We start from the raw sequence: 19,014 nt of genomic DNA on the forward strand, positions 1-19,014 counted from the left end.
TGACGTGACCTTGCAGGGTAATGATGGGTCCGACAGAATATCACGATATGGCTGCCCATACCATGATCGAACCCCTGCCATGTTCCACTCTTGACAGCAAACAATCTGGATCGTAAATTTGGGATGGCGTTCTCCAGACGTAAGTCGGCCAGAAGTCTGAAAGAGTGTGAAGGTGGACTCATCAGACCAAATGACAGTCTTCCATTGCTCCATAGTCCAGGTTTTATGACTTCGGCAACACACTGTCCTCCTAGTGGCATTTTGATCGCTGATGAGTGGCTTTGGAATTGCAGCTCGTCCAGAAATACCCTGCTTGTGGAGTTCCCTTCGTATTGTATTGGTGCTGACAGGGTTTGTGAGCGTGACATTCAGTTCAGCAGTCACTTTTGCTGCTGTAGTCTTCTTATTTTTTGTCATAATCCTACGCAATGTTCGTCTGTCTCGATCACTCAAACACACATTTCCGTCCATGCTGGTGCTTATCGGATTGGGTTTTTTTCAGTTCTCCTGTATACGGTCATAATTTAGGATACTGTGCCTCGCGAAACACCAAAAACCTCGGTTACCTTGGTTATGGAAACACCCACCACATGGGCCCCAACGATTTGCCCTCGTTCGAATTCTGTTAGCTCTGACTTGATGCACTAAAAACTGCACAGAACACTGTCTGGACAACAAATGAAGCTTGCAACGTATTGCGGAGGTTGCACAGGTAGGGGTGTTGTGCAGATACGACAGCGTGACCTACAAACGTCGCTAAAATAAACACTTCAATTCAGGCATGCATTTCACGAGGTGTTTCCATATTTTTGTCAATCCCCTGTATAAGAGGCTTCAACTTGGTTATGGTCAAGCTTACGACCGATCAAATGACTAATATGCCGTTGTAGCATAAGATACGCAAGTTAGGCATGATCTGCTTCCGAAGTGTGGGCTGACGGAGGACTTGTGTGTAGTGTAAAAAGGAAGAGTTTTCAATAACATGTTATATGTGAGAAATATACACTTGGCAGATAGCCAAGCATATTCACGAGAACCAACCTATGTTCTCACCAGAGATGATGTTAAATAAGGACTTTTGCCGCAAGAGTTCAGTTGGAAAAGACTTGCGAAAATTAATAACAACTCATTACTTAGATTCTTCCTACATGCAATTGTATTTCATCTCGTTAACTGACGAACTTCCATGTACTGTGTTGATCATGGAAATCTGTCGATCATTTCCCTCAGAGCTGATAGTCATATCAGAGTTCTGTCTGAGGTGTTTTGCGGACTGCATCATTCCCCTGGACGACAGTAAATGGAATTGAGAAGTACAGTATATTCTTACTTCGCAACAAACCAAGGCGCTTCACAAAACCATCTGTCAATAAGAACTGATTGTAAGTGCATTTGAATGGTCTAATTTCTTCTTAATAAATTATCTTTGATATTGTCACGTGTATGAGTGACTATAGACTGGGTTTTTGGATAATTGGATTTATTGACCACTTATACACACGACTCGGAAATACAAGGAATTACAACACTATCTCTTATTTACACTGTACAAATAATTACAGTACCCGATTAGCATGATTTCCAGCTCGCTGTATCTTCACCTGCCGTTCCCTGGCAACGACTTCTAACAGTGAAGATTCTTTATCTTCTGTGCTCACGTCATTACTGTCCAGCGAATATCCCACAACTGAACTGTCAGTTGACTATAATGCCAATTGTCTTCAAGATTATTACTCGGCATGGACCACGCAGAAATCACAGCCCCATATTGTTGTAGAGGAGTGTTTACGTCGTCGTTGCACGGCAACGGTCGCGGCGAGAACCACATAGAAAACGCCGTACTTCTATTTTCGATTGCTTGCATTTTGCGGACGTTACCTAGCAACGGCCGATGTTTACAGAGTCACTGCTTAGCAACGCCACATTTCTCTCTCCTTAAGGTTCTTCTTCCCGAACAGCCTATAGGCTAACCACCATTTCTTCTTTTCCGAGGGCTGTGCTTATAATGTCAGTGATCGGTCTCTAGCAAAATATGCTCTATACGAGCTATTCCGGTTAAAGTTACTGTCACTGCCGTCCATATCCTGAATCTTACAGGCTCATGTCGTAACATGCTCTCTTCCTCGTGTCCGATAGTACTGCGTATGCTTCTGCAATTTCCTTAAACTTCTTCTCATGTTCTCTTCTTTCGTCATCAGTCGCATTTGCATGGCGATCAGGGTGGTGTTCAAGTGCCTTCCTTTTGTATGCTTTCTTGATTTCCTTTAAAGATGCATTCTTATCTACATCGAAAACCAGGTAATACGAGTAATTATTACATTTTGATTTTTCTAAGGCTAGCTTTGCATTTTCGAGAAGTCTTAAGCTCTCTCGACTTTTATCAATTTTAAATGCTTTTTCATAATCACTTACAGCTTTGTTAAAATCTTTGAGTTCCATGTAACATTTTGCTCTCTGTAACAGTGCCTTCCGGTTATTTTCATCACATTTCAGCGCACTGGAGCAATCATCCACTGCTTCATTAAAGCGGCCCAACTTTGAACAAACAATTGCCCTACTGACGAATATTTTGGTGTTTGCTGAATTATTATTTGGTTGAATCTGCAGTGCTTTGGTGTAGAGGTCGTAAGCTTCCTTGTATCTACCTTGTGAGCAGGCCTTATCCCCTTCTTCCTTTCTCTGTACTAAAGCCTTCGCTTGATTATAAATGTTCATTGCCCTTTGATGGTTTGGTGCAAGTCGTAAAGCATATTCGAAGTGGCAAAAGGCTTGTTCTATGTTATCCTGGTAATAGAAGCTCATTCCCCGCACGTAAATTGCATCCGCGTTCTTTTCTTCAAGACGAAGAATGTCATTTGCAACATCTCGCGCTTCCTGACACCGTCCAAGTAATATTAAGCATCCAGCCTTCTGCACTTTGTATCTAGTACATGGAATCTGCTCAAGGATTTGATCCGTACAAAATAAAGCCTTTATGTAGTCTTGCTCTTTGCATGCTGCAGTCCCTTCCTTATCAAACCTTATTAAATCCTCAAGTCTCTGAACCTCTGGTAGAATAGCGGAGTTATCAAGACTGAATTCTCTTACAGTGGAAAGTACACTGTTTACTGCTGTCAGATCACCTAGAGCAAAATTACATTTTGCAATTCGCATGTATCCCTTTAAAAAGCTAGGATCCAGAGCTACTGCTTTTCTGGCGTCCTCCAGAGCAGCTTTATACTGATATAGATTTATGTAGCAAGCAGAACGATTTCCATAATATGTTGATGAGTCAGGACACAATTTAATAGCTTCCGTATAGAGATGAACTGCTTGTTGATATCTCCCGGTTTTGTATAGCTGATTTCCTCTTTCCTTCTTGAGTTCCGCCAGTTCTTTCCCATCATGCATGATAATTTTTCCCGGATTTTTGGAAAATTCCATATCGATTTCAGTAACGGTATCAATCTTGTTTGCGTGCAACGGTCGTTCCTTGTAGCGGCTTCTAATATCAGCGTACCTTCAGCTTCTGTGCTCACGTCGTTGCTGTCCGGTGAATATCCCGCAATTGAACTGTAGCTCCAGTTGTCTTCAAGATAACTCCTAGGATCGAACCACACAGAAAACACGTTCCCTCTATTGTTGTAGACACATGTTAACTCGCCGTTGCCTAGCAAACGTTGCGTCGCGAAATACATAGAAAACACTGTTTTTCTATTGTTGTATGCGTGTATGTTGCGAGCGTTACCTAACAACGGGAGTTATTTAGAGATTCGCTGCTCAATATGGTGGGTAAGACGTATTTATAATAAGCAATTTAAACTGTAAAAATAAGTGTGGAAATTAGTGTTCCAGTTCGCACTACTGCCCGTATTTTCAAATTCGAAGTTTCCCATGTTCTAATATTAGTAGTTCACTGACTGTAATATTCCTTCACTGCATTGGCTTATGCAAATCTTGTGTTCCTATGTTGAATAAAAAGGCAAAGAAAAATTCAAATGAAGCTGCAGATATATTTCTAGTGTATTTCAATAGTTGGCTGGATAATATGAAAGTGGATCTTAGAGAGATAGGGTGGGGTGGAATGGACTGGATCGATCTGGCTCAGGACGGGGAAGAGTGGAGTGTACTCGTGAACATGGTGATGAATTTTCGAGTTCCATAAAATGCTGGGAAGTTCGTGAGTAGTAGCAGAATTAGCGGTTTCTCAAGAAGGGCTCAGCTCTATGAAATTAGCAAATTTGTCATCAAGGACATAACATGAAAGTTATGACATACTTAAAAAACATGGGTCTTCCTCCATTTGCACCTAATAAGTGAAATGGTGTTTCAGTAGTGACAGAACTATAACGGGCCTAATATAGCACCTATGTTGATAAAATGCTTCAAAGAACAGAGATCTGTGATCCGACTGTTAGAGTGGCTCCCGATGGCTCTCATGACAGTTCCGAATACATATACATATATTTGTATGATGATATGGAGACATAGAAACGACCTTTGCTAAGTAATAAACTCACGCAACAATAGAGCAAAGGGGGTAGACAAACTGTTTCTAAGCAACGGCTCTCTAAACACACGTCCGCGATAAAAACGCTGCAACAATAGAGAGCATGTGTTTTCTATGTGGTCCGCGCTCCGACAGTTGCTATGCAATATTGCGGTAAATACATCGGAACAATAAAAAGGCTGTGTTTTCTGGCCCCGTGTGGAGGCGGGGTCGAATACCTCCACCGTGACACTGAGTCTTAGGAGGCGACGAAAAGGGAAGTCTAAATCTGATACAGTAATATATGGTCAGGAGTCCCAAGGAACTCGGACCCGAGAAAGACTGCGCTGGCAAAGCGCAGGCAGCATATACAAACGGGAGACCCGTCCTCTCGCCAGAGAGGAAGCCCCACAAAAACAAGAGAGTAAATGTCAAAGAGCAATAAATATCTGGTCATGGGTCTCAGATGGGACTCGAAAACAAGACTTACTGACTGACTGACTGACTGACTGACTTACCGTCAGTCGCAATAACACTTTGACTTTGCTGTGTTTTCTGCCTGTCGTATGCTGGGGAGTTATCTTGAAGACAATCGACTCTACATGGTAGTTTCCCTATTCGAAAATCAGCGAATAAGCGCTAACATTAAATTGGCCCTCCACAAATCACTCATTAGGAGTATCATGACTTATGCTTGTCCCGTCTGGGAGTTTGTGACAGACAACCGTCTACAGAAATTACAGCGCCTGCAAAAAAAATCTCCGCACCATTGGAAATTTTTCAAGGCGCACACCTGTTCGAGATTTCACGATGGCTTTCAAACTTTCGAAAATATATTGTCACGTGTTGGTTATATGTCACGGGACTTATAACTTCACGCCGTATTGAATCTAGCGAATTTATTTCACTCGCTCTCATAATTACACAATTCACAATTACACAGCTACTGCCATCGGCAGTATCACAATAACGTCTTCAGCTGTAGTTACTTCCATGCACTCGATACAACCCGATTCGGCGACGGCTAGATTGAAAGTGACCTCGGCGACTTTACGATCCACACTGTGTCACTCCTGATCACACACACTCTCTGGTCACATACTGCTCAGACGGCTTTTTATACAGTTCCCTGTTGCCTAGTGTTATCAGCGTTGTCCCCTGTAACGTCACAGTGGAAAGTGCTGTTACGTCACCGCGGGGGAGGAGGGCGGGGTTTTGACTGGCCTGTTACCGTAGCAGCGGCAATTTCTCCGATGTTGTTACGTCACCTCGGGGCAGGTGGTGTCCTGCATAGCGTAAATACGTCACAATATGTTTATATAACAAAATTATGCGGGCAACAAATAGAAGTCATATGAAATCATGAAAATGCAAATGTTTGCAACGATGGACAAGGCGAACCCTGACACAGGAAATATAAGAGGCTTAAACTTGGTGGCTGTCGAGCATACTGTTGGGAATTGAGGCTTCTTTCCCCTGTAATTTCTTGACTTATGATCCATGACTGCATAAGCGTTTGCTCTACTACGCGGTGTCCAGGAGACGTTAGGACTCTTTTTTATTATTATTTTGTCCTATAATGCCATCTGTTGGCGAGTTGTGGCGTTAAGATTCTTTAAGTTTCAGCTGTGGCTCTCTATAATTACAAAGCGCAACCATCGCTGGATCATGTGTTCTGACCTTGAATGTACAAGTACTGTTCTGACAGAAAATGGAGTTGAACAGAGAGCCAACATCAAATTTTGTTTGAAGTTAGGCAAAACAGCCAGAGAAGCGTACGAAATGATGAAAAGTGTGGACTGTAGTGATTGTTTGAGTCGCTCGAACATTTTTGGATGGTATGCTGTATTTCGTGACGGTAGGGAGGACACTGAAGACGCCCCACGTGCATCAAAGCCGAGAACAAGTCGCACTGAAGAAAATGCGAATAAGTGACGGTAATCTTTGCATCAGACAGGTGTGTTTCTGTAAGACATATCAAGGAACTTTTGGGAATAACAAAAAGTACTGTGTATCAAATTTTGACCGAGGATTTGGGCAAACGGAAGGCCTGTGCGCATTTGTACCACACGCGCTGTCAGGCGATGAAAAACTTGCCAGAGCGGAACACTGCAAAGACATTTATGGTCGGCCCAGAATGATACAAAATTTACAAAATCGATTGTTACTGGTGACGAGACATGGCGTTTTCAATATAAGCCTCTCACAAAGAGGCAGAGTGCAGAGTGGTTAAGCCCAAAGAAGCCGAAACCAAAGAAAGTTCGCATGCAAAAGAGTCGAGTAAAGACACTGTTAATCGTTTTCTTCGATTCCAAAAGAATCATTCACGAGGAATTTCTGCCAGAAGGTGAAACAGTGAATTCTAATTATTATCTCGGAGTCCTCCATCGTTTGTGCGCGAGAATTCTTCGAATTCGACCCGAATATCGAGAACAAGGTTCCTGGTCGCTCCTCCACGACAATGCCTCACCCCACAAATCAAAGACCGTGCGCGATTTTTGGGCCAGAAAAGTGATCACAGTCCTTGATCATCCTCCGTGTTCGCCAGATTTGGCTCCAACAGATTTCTGTTTGTTCCCAAAAGTTAAGTTGGAGATGAAAGAAGACCGTCATGACACTATCCAGGACATCCAAGAGGAATGTACCGCAGTTTTAAATGCGATTCCACAATAGGAGTACAGTGAATGTTTTCAAAAACTTTTCAATCGATTTCAGCTATGTATTGATTCAGAGGGAGACCATTTTGAATAAAAGAGTGAATTTTTGAAAATAATTCACGTCTTGTATTTTTAATGAACACAGTCCTAACAGAACCTGGACACACTGTATAGTTGTTGCGTGTTATTTGTCGAGCCAGTAAACACTTCCCCACTGTGACGCAGCAGCAGAGAAACTGCTACTGATAGGCAACAGACCAATAAACTCTTTCCCGCTCTGATGTAACAGCAGAGGAGCTGTACTAGGCAACGAGACGGTAAGCACTTCCCGCTGTGACGTAACAGTAGATGTGCTGCTGGAGGGTTCGTTTCCCACTTGTCCGATTTGAAGTATAACAAGCAGAGGTGAGGACCGAGTGTGGCAGTGGTGTTGACAGAAGCCAGTGGTTAGCCAGCGCTGAGAGATGGACAGTTCTACGAGTACAGTTCGACATTTTAGTGAGAGTAGTTAGCACAAAAGGACCGAATGTGAAGCGACTTGTTCAACATTTTGTGTTGTAGTTTCGTTGAATTGTAGTTATGGCGTTGAGTAATAGAGTGACGCCACAAGAATACGACTCAGGGTCTTGTTTCACAACAATTTTTGGAGCCGAAACCCGGGAAGGATTGCGGGATCTTGTCCATCGCGAAAGAATTTGTGTTCATCACGAAGCAGTAGTTTGTCTCACGACACATTTAAACGCCGAGACTTCGAAGGAAAAAAGTAAATAAACACGCCCACGATCGCTGAATTCAACTTGGCTCTGTCGACATTTGCGGTTTCTGACTTTCTACAGACCCCACACAGACGATCAATTGGACTCTGGGATGTACTCTCACAACTCGACATGGCGGATAGCGAGCTCCGAAGGTTAAAAAGGGAGCGCTCCACGATAAGGGCGAAAACGACAAGGTTCACTACCCTTGTAATTGAATCCACGGCCAACACCCCACTTGAGGATTATGAGCGCTACCGAGGCCGTCTACGGTAGATCCTGGATCAACTAATTTCATTGGATAACGATATCTAGAATCTTTTAGATGGCAGTGAATACACGATTGATGTGGAAATGTCTGAAGAATACATCGACTTAGCCAAACGAGCCCTACTGAAGGCCAAGCGGTAGATCGAGAAACGACTCGTCTCAACAGGAGAGAAGCCTAACTTTGCGGAAGATACCTCCGCCTTGACGATCCTTCGGTTTCCGTTAGCGCACTCTTTCAACTTACCCCCGATAAAACTCGAGTCCTTTGCGGTAGATGTGGAAACGTGGGCATGGTTCTGGTTGCAGTTTGAATCTTCCATCGATTAGGACTCCATTCTGCCCGCCATACACAAGCACATATTCCTTAGAGGATATTTGGAAAGTGAACCAAAGATGTTAGTGGATGGCATTGCCGTGACTGCTAACACTTATGAAGAAAGCAAGAAAATTCTCCATTCTCAATATGGGGACAAAAATCGCATTATGCAAGCCCACGTGAATTACTTAGAACAGATTAAGCCCATTCGGTCCCATCTGTGGAGGCTCTGAATACCACGTACATTGTATATAATCGCCTCATCCAGGCTCTAAGTGCCCTTGGTGAAGATGTCAATGGATATGGTAGGGTACTGGCTCCGAAGATACTCCGTGTATTTCTAGGCTATATCTGCCGGCGATGGATTATACACGTGAAATGCTAGGGGCACTCTGAAGGAGACATCGTTAGTTGAATTCCTCGGAGAAGAGGTGGACGGGACCCTTACTACACAGAAGATACGAGGGGAGACTTCACCTGTGTCTACCTTTCTTCTAACGAAAGCAGCTCTTCATGTCGATTCTAAGTCTTGGAAGGCAACGCGAAAGGTCAAAGGGTCAAGATAACCATTTTGCGTGTTTTGCGAACGTCATGGTCATTGGGCCCAAGACTGTAGATGAGTGACGGATCTGAAGGTGCACATCGAGAACTATGGCCGCCAATCTATGCTTTCATTGTCTTAATCGCGGCCACCGTACTCCCGTTTTTGCAGGAAGGGCAAAAGATCTGCTCAAGATGCAGAAAAGGACACCACAGATTTGTTTCCATGGACCCGGAATCCACCGCACGTCGGACAAGCGCCAGCTACCGCTTCGTTAGGTACGGTGGACGTCGCATCAACATTGTTCACTTACCTACAAACGGCAAGCGTATGGGTTACCGGACCCACGGGATTGAGCAAAATTACGCGGTACGTGTTGAATGGCGGAAGTCAATGCAGCTTTGTAGCTGAATCTACGAGTATAATAGATGACTTCGGACTCGAGGTAATCGACCAACGAGATTTATTTGTCACCGCCTTTGTAACCGGCCGCCCTGTTTCAAGACCGCGAAGATTTGTCCGATTCAGTATTAAGGGGATCTGGACAAACTCGTCTACTGCCGTGACGTTTTAGAGCACTCACCTTCTCTTCTCACCGAGCAGTTCCCCACGTAATCAGCATTTTGGCACTGACCCGTCAACTGCAGTTGGGCACCCAAAGGACAATTCGAAAGACCTGGAAGACAGTTAAGTATACTACACCGATACGCCTTTCTCCATCTGTAGTGATACTAACATCTAAATTAGGCTGGATACTCAATGGAAACAGATCTTCCATAACGGTGAGTTCGAACACGTTCAAGTGCGTTAATCTAGAGCAGACCCTTCCCGCCACGGATGACGTAATCCGTCACTTCTGGAACTTAGAGACCCTCGGAATCAAGGACAATCAAGAGAAGTCACTGAGTGCCAAGGATTCCCCTCTTCTCCGGGAGTTGCTGGCATCATACTCTATAGATGAGAAGAGAAGAGAAGCGAAGAGAAGAGAAGAGTGGTTTCTCTTCTAGGAATGGAGACATCACACCACCGAGTAATCGTCACAACGCGGAGAAACGGTTCCACATATTAGAGCAGAGACTGGAAAAGAATGGTGCTTTATGGCAGGTTTACCACGCTCTCATTTTGGACTACATACAGAAGAAACAATTGGAGACATGTATTACATACCCCATCATGCTATAGAGAAGTAGAAGCGTGATGACACAAAATGGAGGATTATATTTGACTGATTCTCTCATTAGGTCCAAGCACCCTCTCTCAACGACGCACTGAAGATGGGCCCGAACTTACTTCCAGAAATTTTAGCGACCCTCCTCCAATTTAGACTGTACACAGTAGGACTTATTTGCGACATTAGTCAAGCAATCCTGCAGTTGAGCCTCGATAGAAAGGAAAGGGACCTGACGAGGTTACAAACGATGATAAAGGAAATTACGACACTATGAGAGTTGTGATAACCTAACGTTTTCCTCGACTACCCTTTGACCTCATTTGCAGTCCCTACCTCCTTTCGATTACGATAAGAGGATTTGCTGACCTGTACAAATCAAAATTTCCTATCGCGGCTAACATTAGAGACAACGGTACATATATGGATGGCTTCGCTGCAGGAGCAGAAAATGACGATGCAGTAATCGACTTTTATTACGAACTCACTCCTTGATGAACCAAATTCGACTACCAATTGGTAGCCCAAATGGGCTACCATTCCCACATGTCGAAAGAGGCGAGGATAGCCGACGACATAGAATTTAAGGTGGCAACTCAAATACTCGGAATCGGTTGTGACACAAAATCGGACACCCTCTCCTTGGAACCCCGAGAGGTTACAGAAGGATACCCAGAAGACCCTACAACTGAGAGGCAAATCCTACGAGTGGCGGCCAGACTTTACGATCCCCTTGGCCTACTATCACATATATGGTTATTGGGAAATTACTATTCCAGGACACGTGTCGCAGAGAACTCGCCTGAGACGAACTCCTGCCGCCTGATCTTGGGACACTCTGAAACACTAGGGTATCAAGTTTACCACACCCCGTAAACTTGAGCTCTCCTAGTTGGATAATACATCATAAGAAACGACTTCTCAAGCTCACGTGTTCTGCGTTGCATCAGAACTGGCGTCTGGAGCGGCCCTATACGTCCTTTCTCGCAATGCCAACGGCAATCAGGTCAGCCTAGTCTGAAGCAAGAATCGACTTGCCCCCGTTAAGAGGGTCACCCTCCCCTGACTCGAAGTTTTGGTAGCACTGGTGGGAGCATGGTTATTGCAATATTTGTTGCCGCGAGACACGCATTGACATAACCAAGGCAATCTTATGGACTGACTCGACAGTAACCTTAGGTTGCATTCGGCAAGACCCGAATAGCTGGAACACCTTCGTATGCAACCGGGTAACAGAAAAACAGACATATACGACCCAATCGCAATGGAAACACTGTCCAGGGTAAGATAATCCGGCTGACATCCTTTCAAGAGTGGTTACTGCAGACAAGTTGGAAACATTGGAGATATCGTGGAATGGACCTTCTTGGATTGTACAACATCCGAAATACTGGCCCCAGAACACACACACGATGGACGTATCACTGCCCGAGACGAAAGGATAGAGCCACCACGTCCTTTGTGTTGAAATCCCACCGACCTTGCTAGACTCTACAAAATACAGTTCCTATTGGAAACTACTCCGCGTCAACGCCTAGATTTTTGCACTGCAGACAAGTCGCCCTCCGAAGAGAACGACCTTGCGGTGAATAGATGACTTCGGAGCTGCGGGCAGCGCGGTCTTATTGGATATAAATTGTTCCAAGAGAATGCTTCCCCGGGGAAATGAAAGCACGACCACTGCCAGACGGCTCTAAGATAGCACGATTTAACTCGGTTTTGTACGAAGGGCTTATTCGCCACGGTGGTCGACTACAGTAAGCAGAACTCTCCCGGGAGCAACGATATCTTGTACTTCTCGACGGTCAGCGTCACTTCACAGAACTGCAGACACACATTCGTCAACATCATTTGGGAGATCACATCGTTCTGGTAGATCTACGTGATGAGTTTTGGATACTTCGCGCATGCCAGACAATTAAAAGGATATTGAATACATGTCTTCCCTGCAAAATCGCAAATGAAATCCATTATATTGTGACGTGGATGGCGCAACAGGAAGTATGGGTCATGTGAACTCTGCGTTTCCGCGAGTGACGTCACATACCCCCACTCCTTCCATCATTACGCAACGCTCGGTCAACAGCCCTCCCTGCTAGGCTGTGACGTCACGCAACAGGCGAGTCCGTGCAAAGACTGGTGCTAGGCATTCGGTAAACACGGCGATTACGCAACAGGAAAGCAAGGTACGTTATCTGCTGTCCGGCTGAAGGTTTATCAGAGACACTGAAATTCCTAAGCAGAGAAGAGGGAGTGACACCCCCGTGTGGAGGCGGGGTCGAATACCTCCACCGTGACCCTGCGAGTCGTAAGAGGCGACGAAACGGGAAGTCTCAAATCTGAGACAGTAAAATATGGTCGCGAGTCCCAAGGGACTCAGACCCGAGAAAGACCGCGCTAGAAAGGGCCAGCATTATATGCAAAAGACAGACCCGTCCTCTCGTCAGAGAGGGCGCCCCACAAAATTAAGACCGTAACTGTCAAACGGTAATAATTAATATCTGGTCATGAGCCCCATATGAGGCTTGACACCAAGACTTACTGACTGACTGATCGTCAGTCGCAATGTGACTTGGACTTGGACTAAGCAGAGCAGTGGTTGTCTAGCATTCCCCGGAGTTAGTTGAGCATTAGCAGTCGGTTTCCAGTCTTCGAAGAGATGAGCTGAAGTCCAGCAGTTACGAGTTGTTGAGTTGTATCGCATGAATGGCAGTGACTCCAGCAGAAGTAATTGTGATACTGCAGATTGCAGTAATTGTGGAATTGTAAATTGTGTAAGTGTAAGTGTAAGAGCAAATGTGGAATAAATTCGCTAGACCCAAAACGGCGTGAAGTTATTTGTCGCGTTACATATCCAACACTTGACAATATATATATACTAGCTGTACCCGGCCACGCGTTGCTGACGCAGATCGAGTGAATTGCTTCCGCTCCGCGAGTACGACGACCTAAGTTTGATCTTCTGCTAGGCATTATTTGAATGAACTAAAGCAGATCGATTGCACTGAAGAAGAAGAAAGTTATAACAAAAACATATGAAACTGCAAAACATTAAAAAAGGAAAGAACACGAACTGGAAAACAAAGAAACAAAAAAAAACTAACGAAATATTTCAATTCAAACGCAGATCAATCCACACAGCTCACTCCCACCGCCAATTGCACTGAAAAACATGGAGAACAGTTAGGAAAACGAAATGAAAAACAGCGAAAAATAAAGTATACTCACGAGATGAACGACGTATAACACGTTACAGTATATTAATATTGAGTACAATTAATGTTTTAACAACCAACCAACCTGTCACACATGATTTTAACATAATAAAGTCTTAAAATACATTTTTAGTGAGTGACATATTCTCGATGTCTTTTAAATTGTTGCATTATTTACGTGTACTTTGATAATAAGAATATGTCGCGTGTTACCTATGTAACGTTGTTGTGGTCACGTGTCTCCTATTCAGTGCGACAAATAACTTCCATGCACGTCTCGGATTCAGCGAATAAGTTACTGAACGCTCACTTTTACACCAGCGAGTAAAATTATTGTCACGTCCAGTATCACCAAAAACTCTTCGGACCCGGACTCTTATAACCTGGTTTCGGACGCAATAGAGGGCACTTTCGTCCAGGGTTCGATTTCACGTGTTCTGTGCTCGTTGCCGCGGTTATTCCTAGGCAACGGTCTGTTGGTATTCGATGGACGACAGAACACCCTGGATAAGTGTTTGGTTTCATCCGTTGTTACGCAACGGAACCTCTTATCCTCTCATCTCCGGGGAAACGCGTTTGTTCTTTCGGCAATTGCTACGCAACGGCCCACTGTTATTGCGTTTCCATGGAAGTATACTTTCCGGGTTCATCCGTTGTTACGCAACGGACCCTCTTATCATATGCAACTGTTCTAGCGTTACTATGGAAACGACTGCTGGATTCGGAACATGTGACATGTTTTTACCTTTTTTTACTTGTCACAGGTGTGATATCTATATAAGAGGTACATAAAAAAGCGCGTATTCGAATGCAACTTTGTATCAAAATTTCAAAGCAATCGATGAAGAACTTTCGGAGATCTTCGATCAGAGACAAACGAACATTTACATTTTTATTTATATAAATATGTGCAATAAATGCAATCGTCTAACCCAAACACCGTCTAATAGTCATATCCCTAAAAAACGTGATAATATATAACCTCATTACATTATTACTAAAAACTGTATTCTTGTATGTAAACACTGGCCTACGTAGGAATACAATCCAGTACGGGTTTGTGTAAAAAGTCAAATACCTGATGATGGCTCAATGACCTGAAACATGTATCCACGTTTCTTATTGTGTTGTTGATGGTGGGAATTGTGGATCAGTACTGACTGCAATATGGGTTGAGCTTCGATCAGCATATCCAGGACAACCGAAGGAACAGTCTTTATAAAATTAAATCTTATAACAACAATCAGCCATGATGTGATGCTAGAATGCATGCAAGCCAAATCGAAAACATTTTATCGTGATAGTATCAGAAAATTTATGAACTCTTAGCCCGATTGCAGTAGAAAGCCGAACGATAAAATAAAAGGATGAAGCATTTGCAGATCTTCATTTTATGTAAGCATAATATGTGGTCAGAGTTTCTGCCTACAGAGCCAGAGGTCCCGTGTTTTATTCCCGGCGCTATAAGATTTTCTAAGAAGTAGTGGGTCTGGAACGGTGTCCACTCAGCCTCTTGAGGATAACTGAGGAGCTATTTAAAGGAAATAGCGGCTCCGGTCTAGAGAACCTAGATTAACTTCCGTGGGGATCCGTTCCTCTGACCACGTGACACCATTTATCCGCAAAAGTTGGCACTAACTCGCCGACAAGCGGCGGTCGCTAGGTCGGTATAGTTCGCTTGCGGACTATAGGCCACGGAGTTTTTTTTGTTGTTTGTATTATTATTGACATGCCTGTTTGTCTTTAGTGTAAAAACTTTTTGTATATGATTGTTACTTTTCAAACAGATACTCGTATGTGTGTGAAGTGGTAACTTCTTCCTAATCAATTTTTTTCAATCATTAAGCAATACTAGGGTCACGCAACCACACGCAAACATTTACAATGCCACAGACTGGCGGCCCATTTGCGTAATGAAAAGTTGTTTCCGGCTTCAATGTGAGATCGGTTTCTATTCGACCATTCGTTTAAAGGGACTTGAGCATTTTGACTGCACCCAGCAGTCAATAAAACAATGGAATACACCACCCGTTGCTACGCACGACCAGTCCTTATTTTATTGTCGTCAAGCCGACAGAGCTACCACAATAAATATTTTCACGCGCTTTTACCTGTTCCACTATGTTCACACGGAGCAGGAGTAACTTACTCAATACAGGATTGGCCTGTGGGCCGGACTGTCTCGGTTCGATTCCTGTCAGAGAAGACATTTTTCTCCATTCCATAGCGCCCAACCAGAACTGGGAATCACCGTTTTGCCTAATGGGTACCGGTGGCGCTTTCCCCGAGGTTAAAGCGGCCGGGAAGTGAAGCTGACCACTCACCTCTATTTAGTGCCGAAGATAATACTGGTGGAGCTACAATTCCGTTCCATCACAAGTATTCATTGCGTGGTGTTTAATTATGCATAGGGACAACTTCACCTTATCTTCATGTTTACATAGAACCATATTAATTTTACTTTAAGAAATATATTTACCAGCTTATCGAAATAAAGTTCGGTACGACTCAGTAAATGGAAGTGAACTAATGACATATAACAGGCATGTCCAACTTCAAACAGGTTGTGATCGACTTATTAGTGTCAAAACTGCTAGTGACCTATCACCCCCTCCTATTGTCGTACCTCGCTTTATTAAAAAATATTGGTAAAAAATAACACGACACATGATGTTTGTTGTAAAAGAAACATACATTGAAAGTACAGACTACTTTATCACGTATTTTCCCTTCAAAATCTGAATATAATCATATTATATTACAAGTGAATTCACATGCTTTTCACGTACAATTTCTTTATAGGCCTATGAGATCGACCAAAAATCGTCCCGCGATCGACCGGTCAATCGCGATCGGCGCGTTGGACATGCCTGATATATAATGTAACTTAGATGGACACAGCGTTGCTAGGAAACTGACTGCGAAACACCTCGCGACCGAATACACGCTAGGCAACAATGGGATTGCGGCGTTTTCTATGCGGTCGGCGTCATGACCGTTGCTATGCGATCGTTCAGTAAACACATTCCAACAATAGAGAGAGGGGAAAAAACGAAGGTCCAGACACTAAACCAAAATATGGCCATGGGTCCCGACTGATTGCCGGCGGTAAGCTTCTGTTTTGTAACAGAGGGGAGTATTTGAATGTGTTTAAGTGACAGAGGGAGTTCTAAGTGACAGCCACGGGAAGTTCGGTGTGTGATTGGAGAACTTGAATTATGTGTAATACTTGGAGTGATTGGACGCGCTGGTTTCCGTGTTGAGATCCATTACCAAGAGAGGATTAGTGTACGTGTAACAGTGGATTATGAAGCGTATGAAAACCAGCAATAGCGCTGTAATTTGAGTCTAATTAAAAGAGTGTGTAACCAAGCTGCTAATAAATCCAATTATCGGAACTAGAGCCCGTCATTTCGTCACGCGTACCCCTCTACACATGACAGTATATATATATTCATTGTATGAGTTATTTTGTGACGTGTCACTAAAGCAGGGTGCATGTTTACGTTTTGAATGATGAAAGTGCTTCAAAGAGGCCCAATACCGAATATACGAGTACAGTCGCTTAGAGCCGACAAGGGTGGTCATCCAGTTTGGGGTTTGCGCAGGACAAATGACTCCTCAATGTAAAAGAAACATCGAACCTAGAATTTGGCGGGATGTTGTGAACAATGCAAATAACTTTAGAGTTTTTACTGGATAATATAATTCGCACGAGTGGTGTCCGCATAGATAATGAGATATAAATACTCCAGCCAGTTGAGGTCAAAAGCACAAATGACTCAGCTGTCAAAGCGTGGCACTGAAAACTAACAAACCAACCTACAACTTTAGGGTTTCTTAAAATCCAGGGCATTTCTTGAATAGGTGAGCTTCTGTTGGTTTCTAAACAAGGGCTCTTCTGTCAATGCTGCCAGTTTTAGTTTGATTACAGGTAATGAGAAAATTGATACCAAAATAAAGTAGCCATATTACTTTTGAAACCCAACTAGGTAAGGTAAGGTACTGGTAAAATTGCCCCTGTGCCTAATAAATTAAACATTATGGCATGGAAACTTATGGGGGAGTGGAGGTATAGCTCTGCCATTTTGACGTTGACACTAGATACTGTTGTCAGCTTCATGCTCCTTCCGCTTTACCCTGAGGAAATCGCAGCCAGTACAAGTTCAATAGGAGGCTGAGTGGGCCCCAAAGGCGGTCGGGACGCTGTGGAGGAGAAAGAAATCTTGCTCCTGCCAGGATTCGAAAACCGGCCTTCCACCTTCTAACTTATCGCTATACCAACTGAGATATGCCGGGAATTAAGCGGGAATATGAACAAGCGTAACTAAGCCTAAATTTCTTGATATCCATAGCCCATGAGTACTTACGGGGTTATTCTCTCGATACTTGTGTAAACAGACATGAGTATCACCTGGAACACAAAGGTAATATTTATCAAAGGTCTCTTGGATTCTATGTCCCGTTTACTTATAATATTTAAAGATAGAATATTGTAATGTGGATGGACAAACCGTTGCTAGGTAACTGACTGCGAAATAACTCGCGACCGAATACACGCAAGGCAACAATGGGAGTGCAGCATTTTCTATGATGTCCCTGTCGCGACCGTTGCTATGCAATCGGTCTGTAAACACGTTGCAACATTATTGGCTGTTTTCTCCGCGGCATTTTATCTTCCTCTTCAATTCTTTCTTCTTCGCCTTCACTTTTAGGTTGCGCGGTTTTTATAATTCTTGAAAATTTGGACTGATTTGCGCATCCTCCAGGTTCATCCTTAAGAATATGTAAATATAGCCTGCTTCTTTGGTCTCGACGTTCTGTTACTGCAGATGTAGTTCCACTATTACAAACACACCTTTATGTTTCAAAGGTCATCGCATTGCACGTATGCGTATACAGAGTGTTTCACGACTTTAGGGCATAACTGCAGGAGGTGATTTCCTAGGTCTTTGTGGTCAAAAAAGTCATATAAACATGTGTCCGATTTTGGACGGTTACGGATTTATGACCGTTTTTTCATTCCCGTACACGCCCTCGTGTGAACCGCATCTATCATCTGACGGGTCGCTATTTTTAGCCAGCTATAGACAGAGCGTTCTCGTTATCTTGACACTTGAGAGGTACCTAAGGTGTGGTGGGTTGGTATGTATCCGCGCGGTTCACAACCGAGCTGCAGCCTGTGTTGCGGCCTGCGGTGACATTTTCGAAAATCAGTTTTAAGCATGAATAAATTTAAATTAAAGATAATTTCACGAAGTTAACTTTACAATCATACTTTCAATGTATCATGTATTATGATGGTTTATTATTTTGTTCCGTTTGTTCTCAGTAATCGTTACCTTCTATTCTGAGTTTAAAATGGTCATAACTCCGTAACCGCCCAAAATCGGACACATGTTTGTATGAACTTTTTTGCTCAAAATAACCTAGGAAATCACCTCCTGTAGTTATGCCCTAAAGTCGTGAAACACCCTGTATATATTTCAAAGACTCATAAATTATTTTCCTCACAATAATTAAACATATCTAACATTGTTTTAAAATAAAATCAGTAAAATTATTCATTTTTGGACACAATTCATTGCCACCTATATATTTAAAACAACATCACGTGGACAGGA

At 43.4% G+C, this 19,014-nt stretch overlaps 1 protein-coding gene across 1 annotated transcript; it reads right to left on the reverse strand.

Moving 5' to 3' along the window:
• Window positions 1–2,091: 2,091 nt before the first annotated feature.
• LOC111861976 (dnaJ homolog subfamily C member 7-like) lies at window positions 2,092–3,390 on the reverse strand. Its single transcript, XM_033750572.1, has one exon. The coding sequence runs from the start codon at window positions 3,388–3,390 to the stop codon at window positions 2,092–2,094; it is 1,299 nt and encodes a 432-aa protein (XP_033606463.1).
• Window positions 3,391–19,014: the final 15,624 nt, after the last annotated feature.

This window comes from Cryptotermes secundus, unplaced genomic scaffold, assembly GCF_002891405.2.
Source record: "Cryptotermes secundus unplaced genomic scaffold, Csec_1.0 scaffold180, whole genome shotgun sequence".
Lineage (NCBI taxonomy): Eukaryota > Metazoa > Arthropoda > Insecta > Blattodea > Kalotermitidae > Cryptotermes > Cryptotermes secundus.

Excerpts from the sequence above, each read along its gene's own strand:
- LOC111861976 (XM_033750572.1), bottom strand. The coding sequence starts at position 3,390 with ATGCATGATGGGAAAGAACTGGCGGAACTCAAGAAGGAAAGAGGAAAT.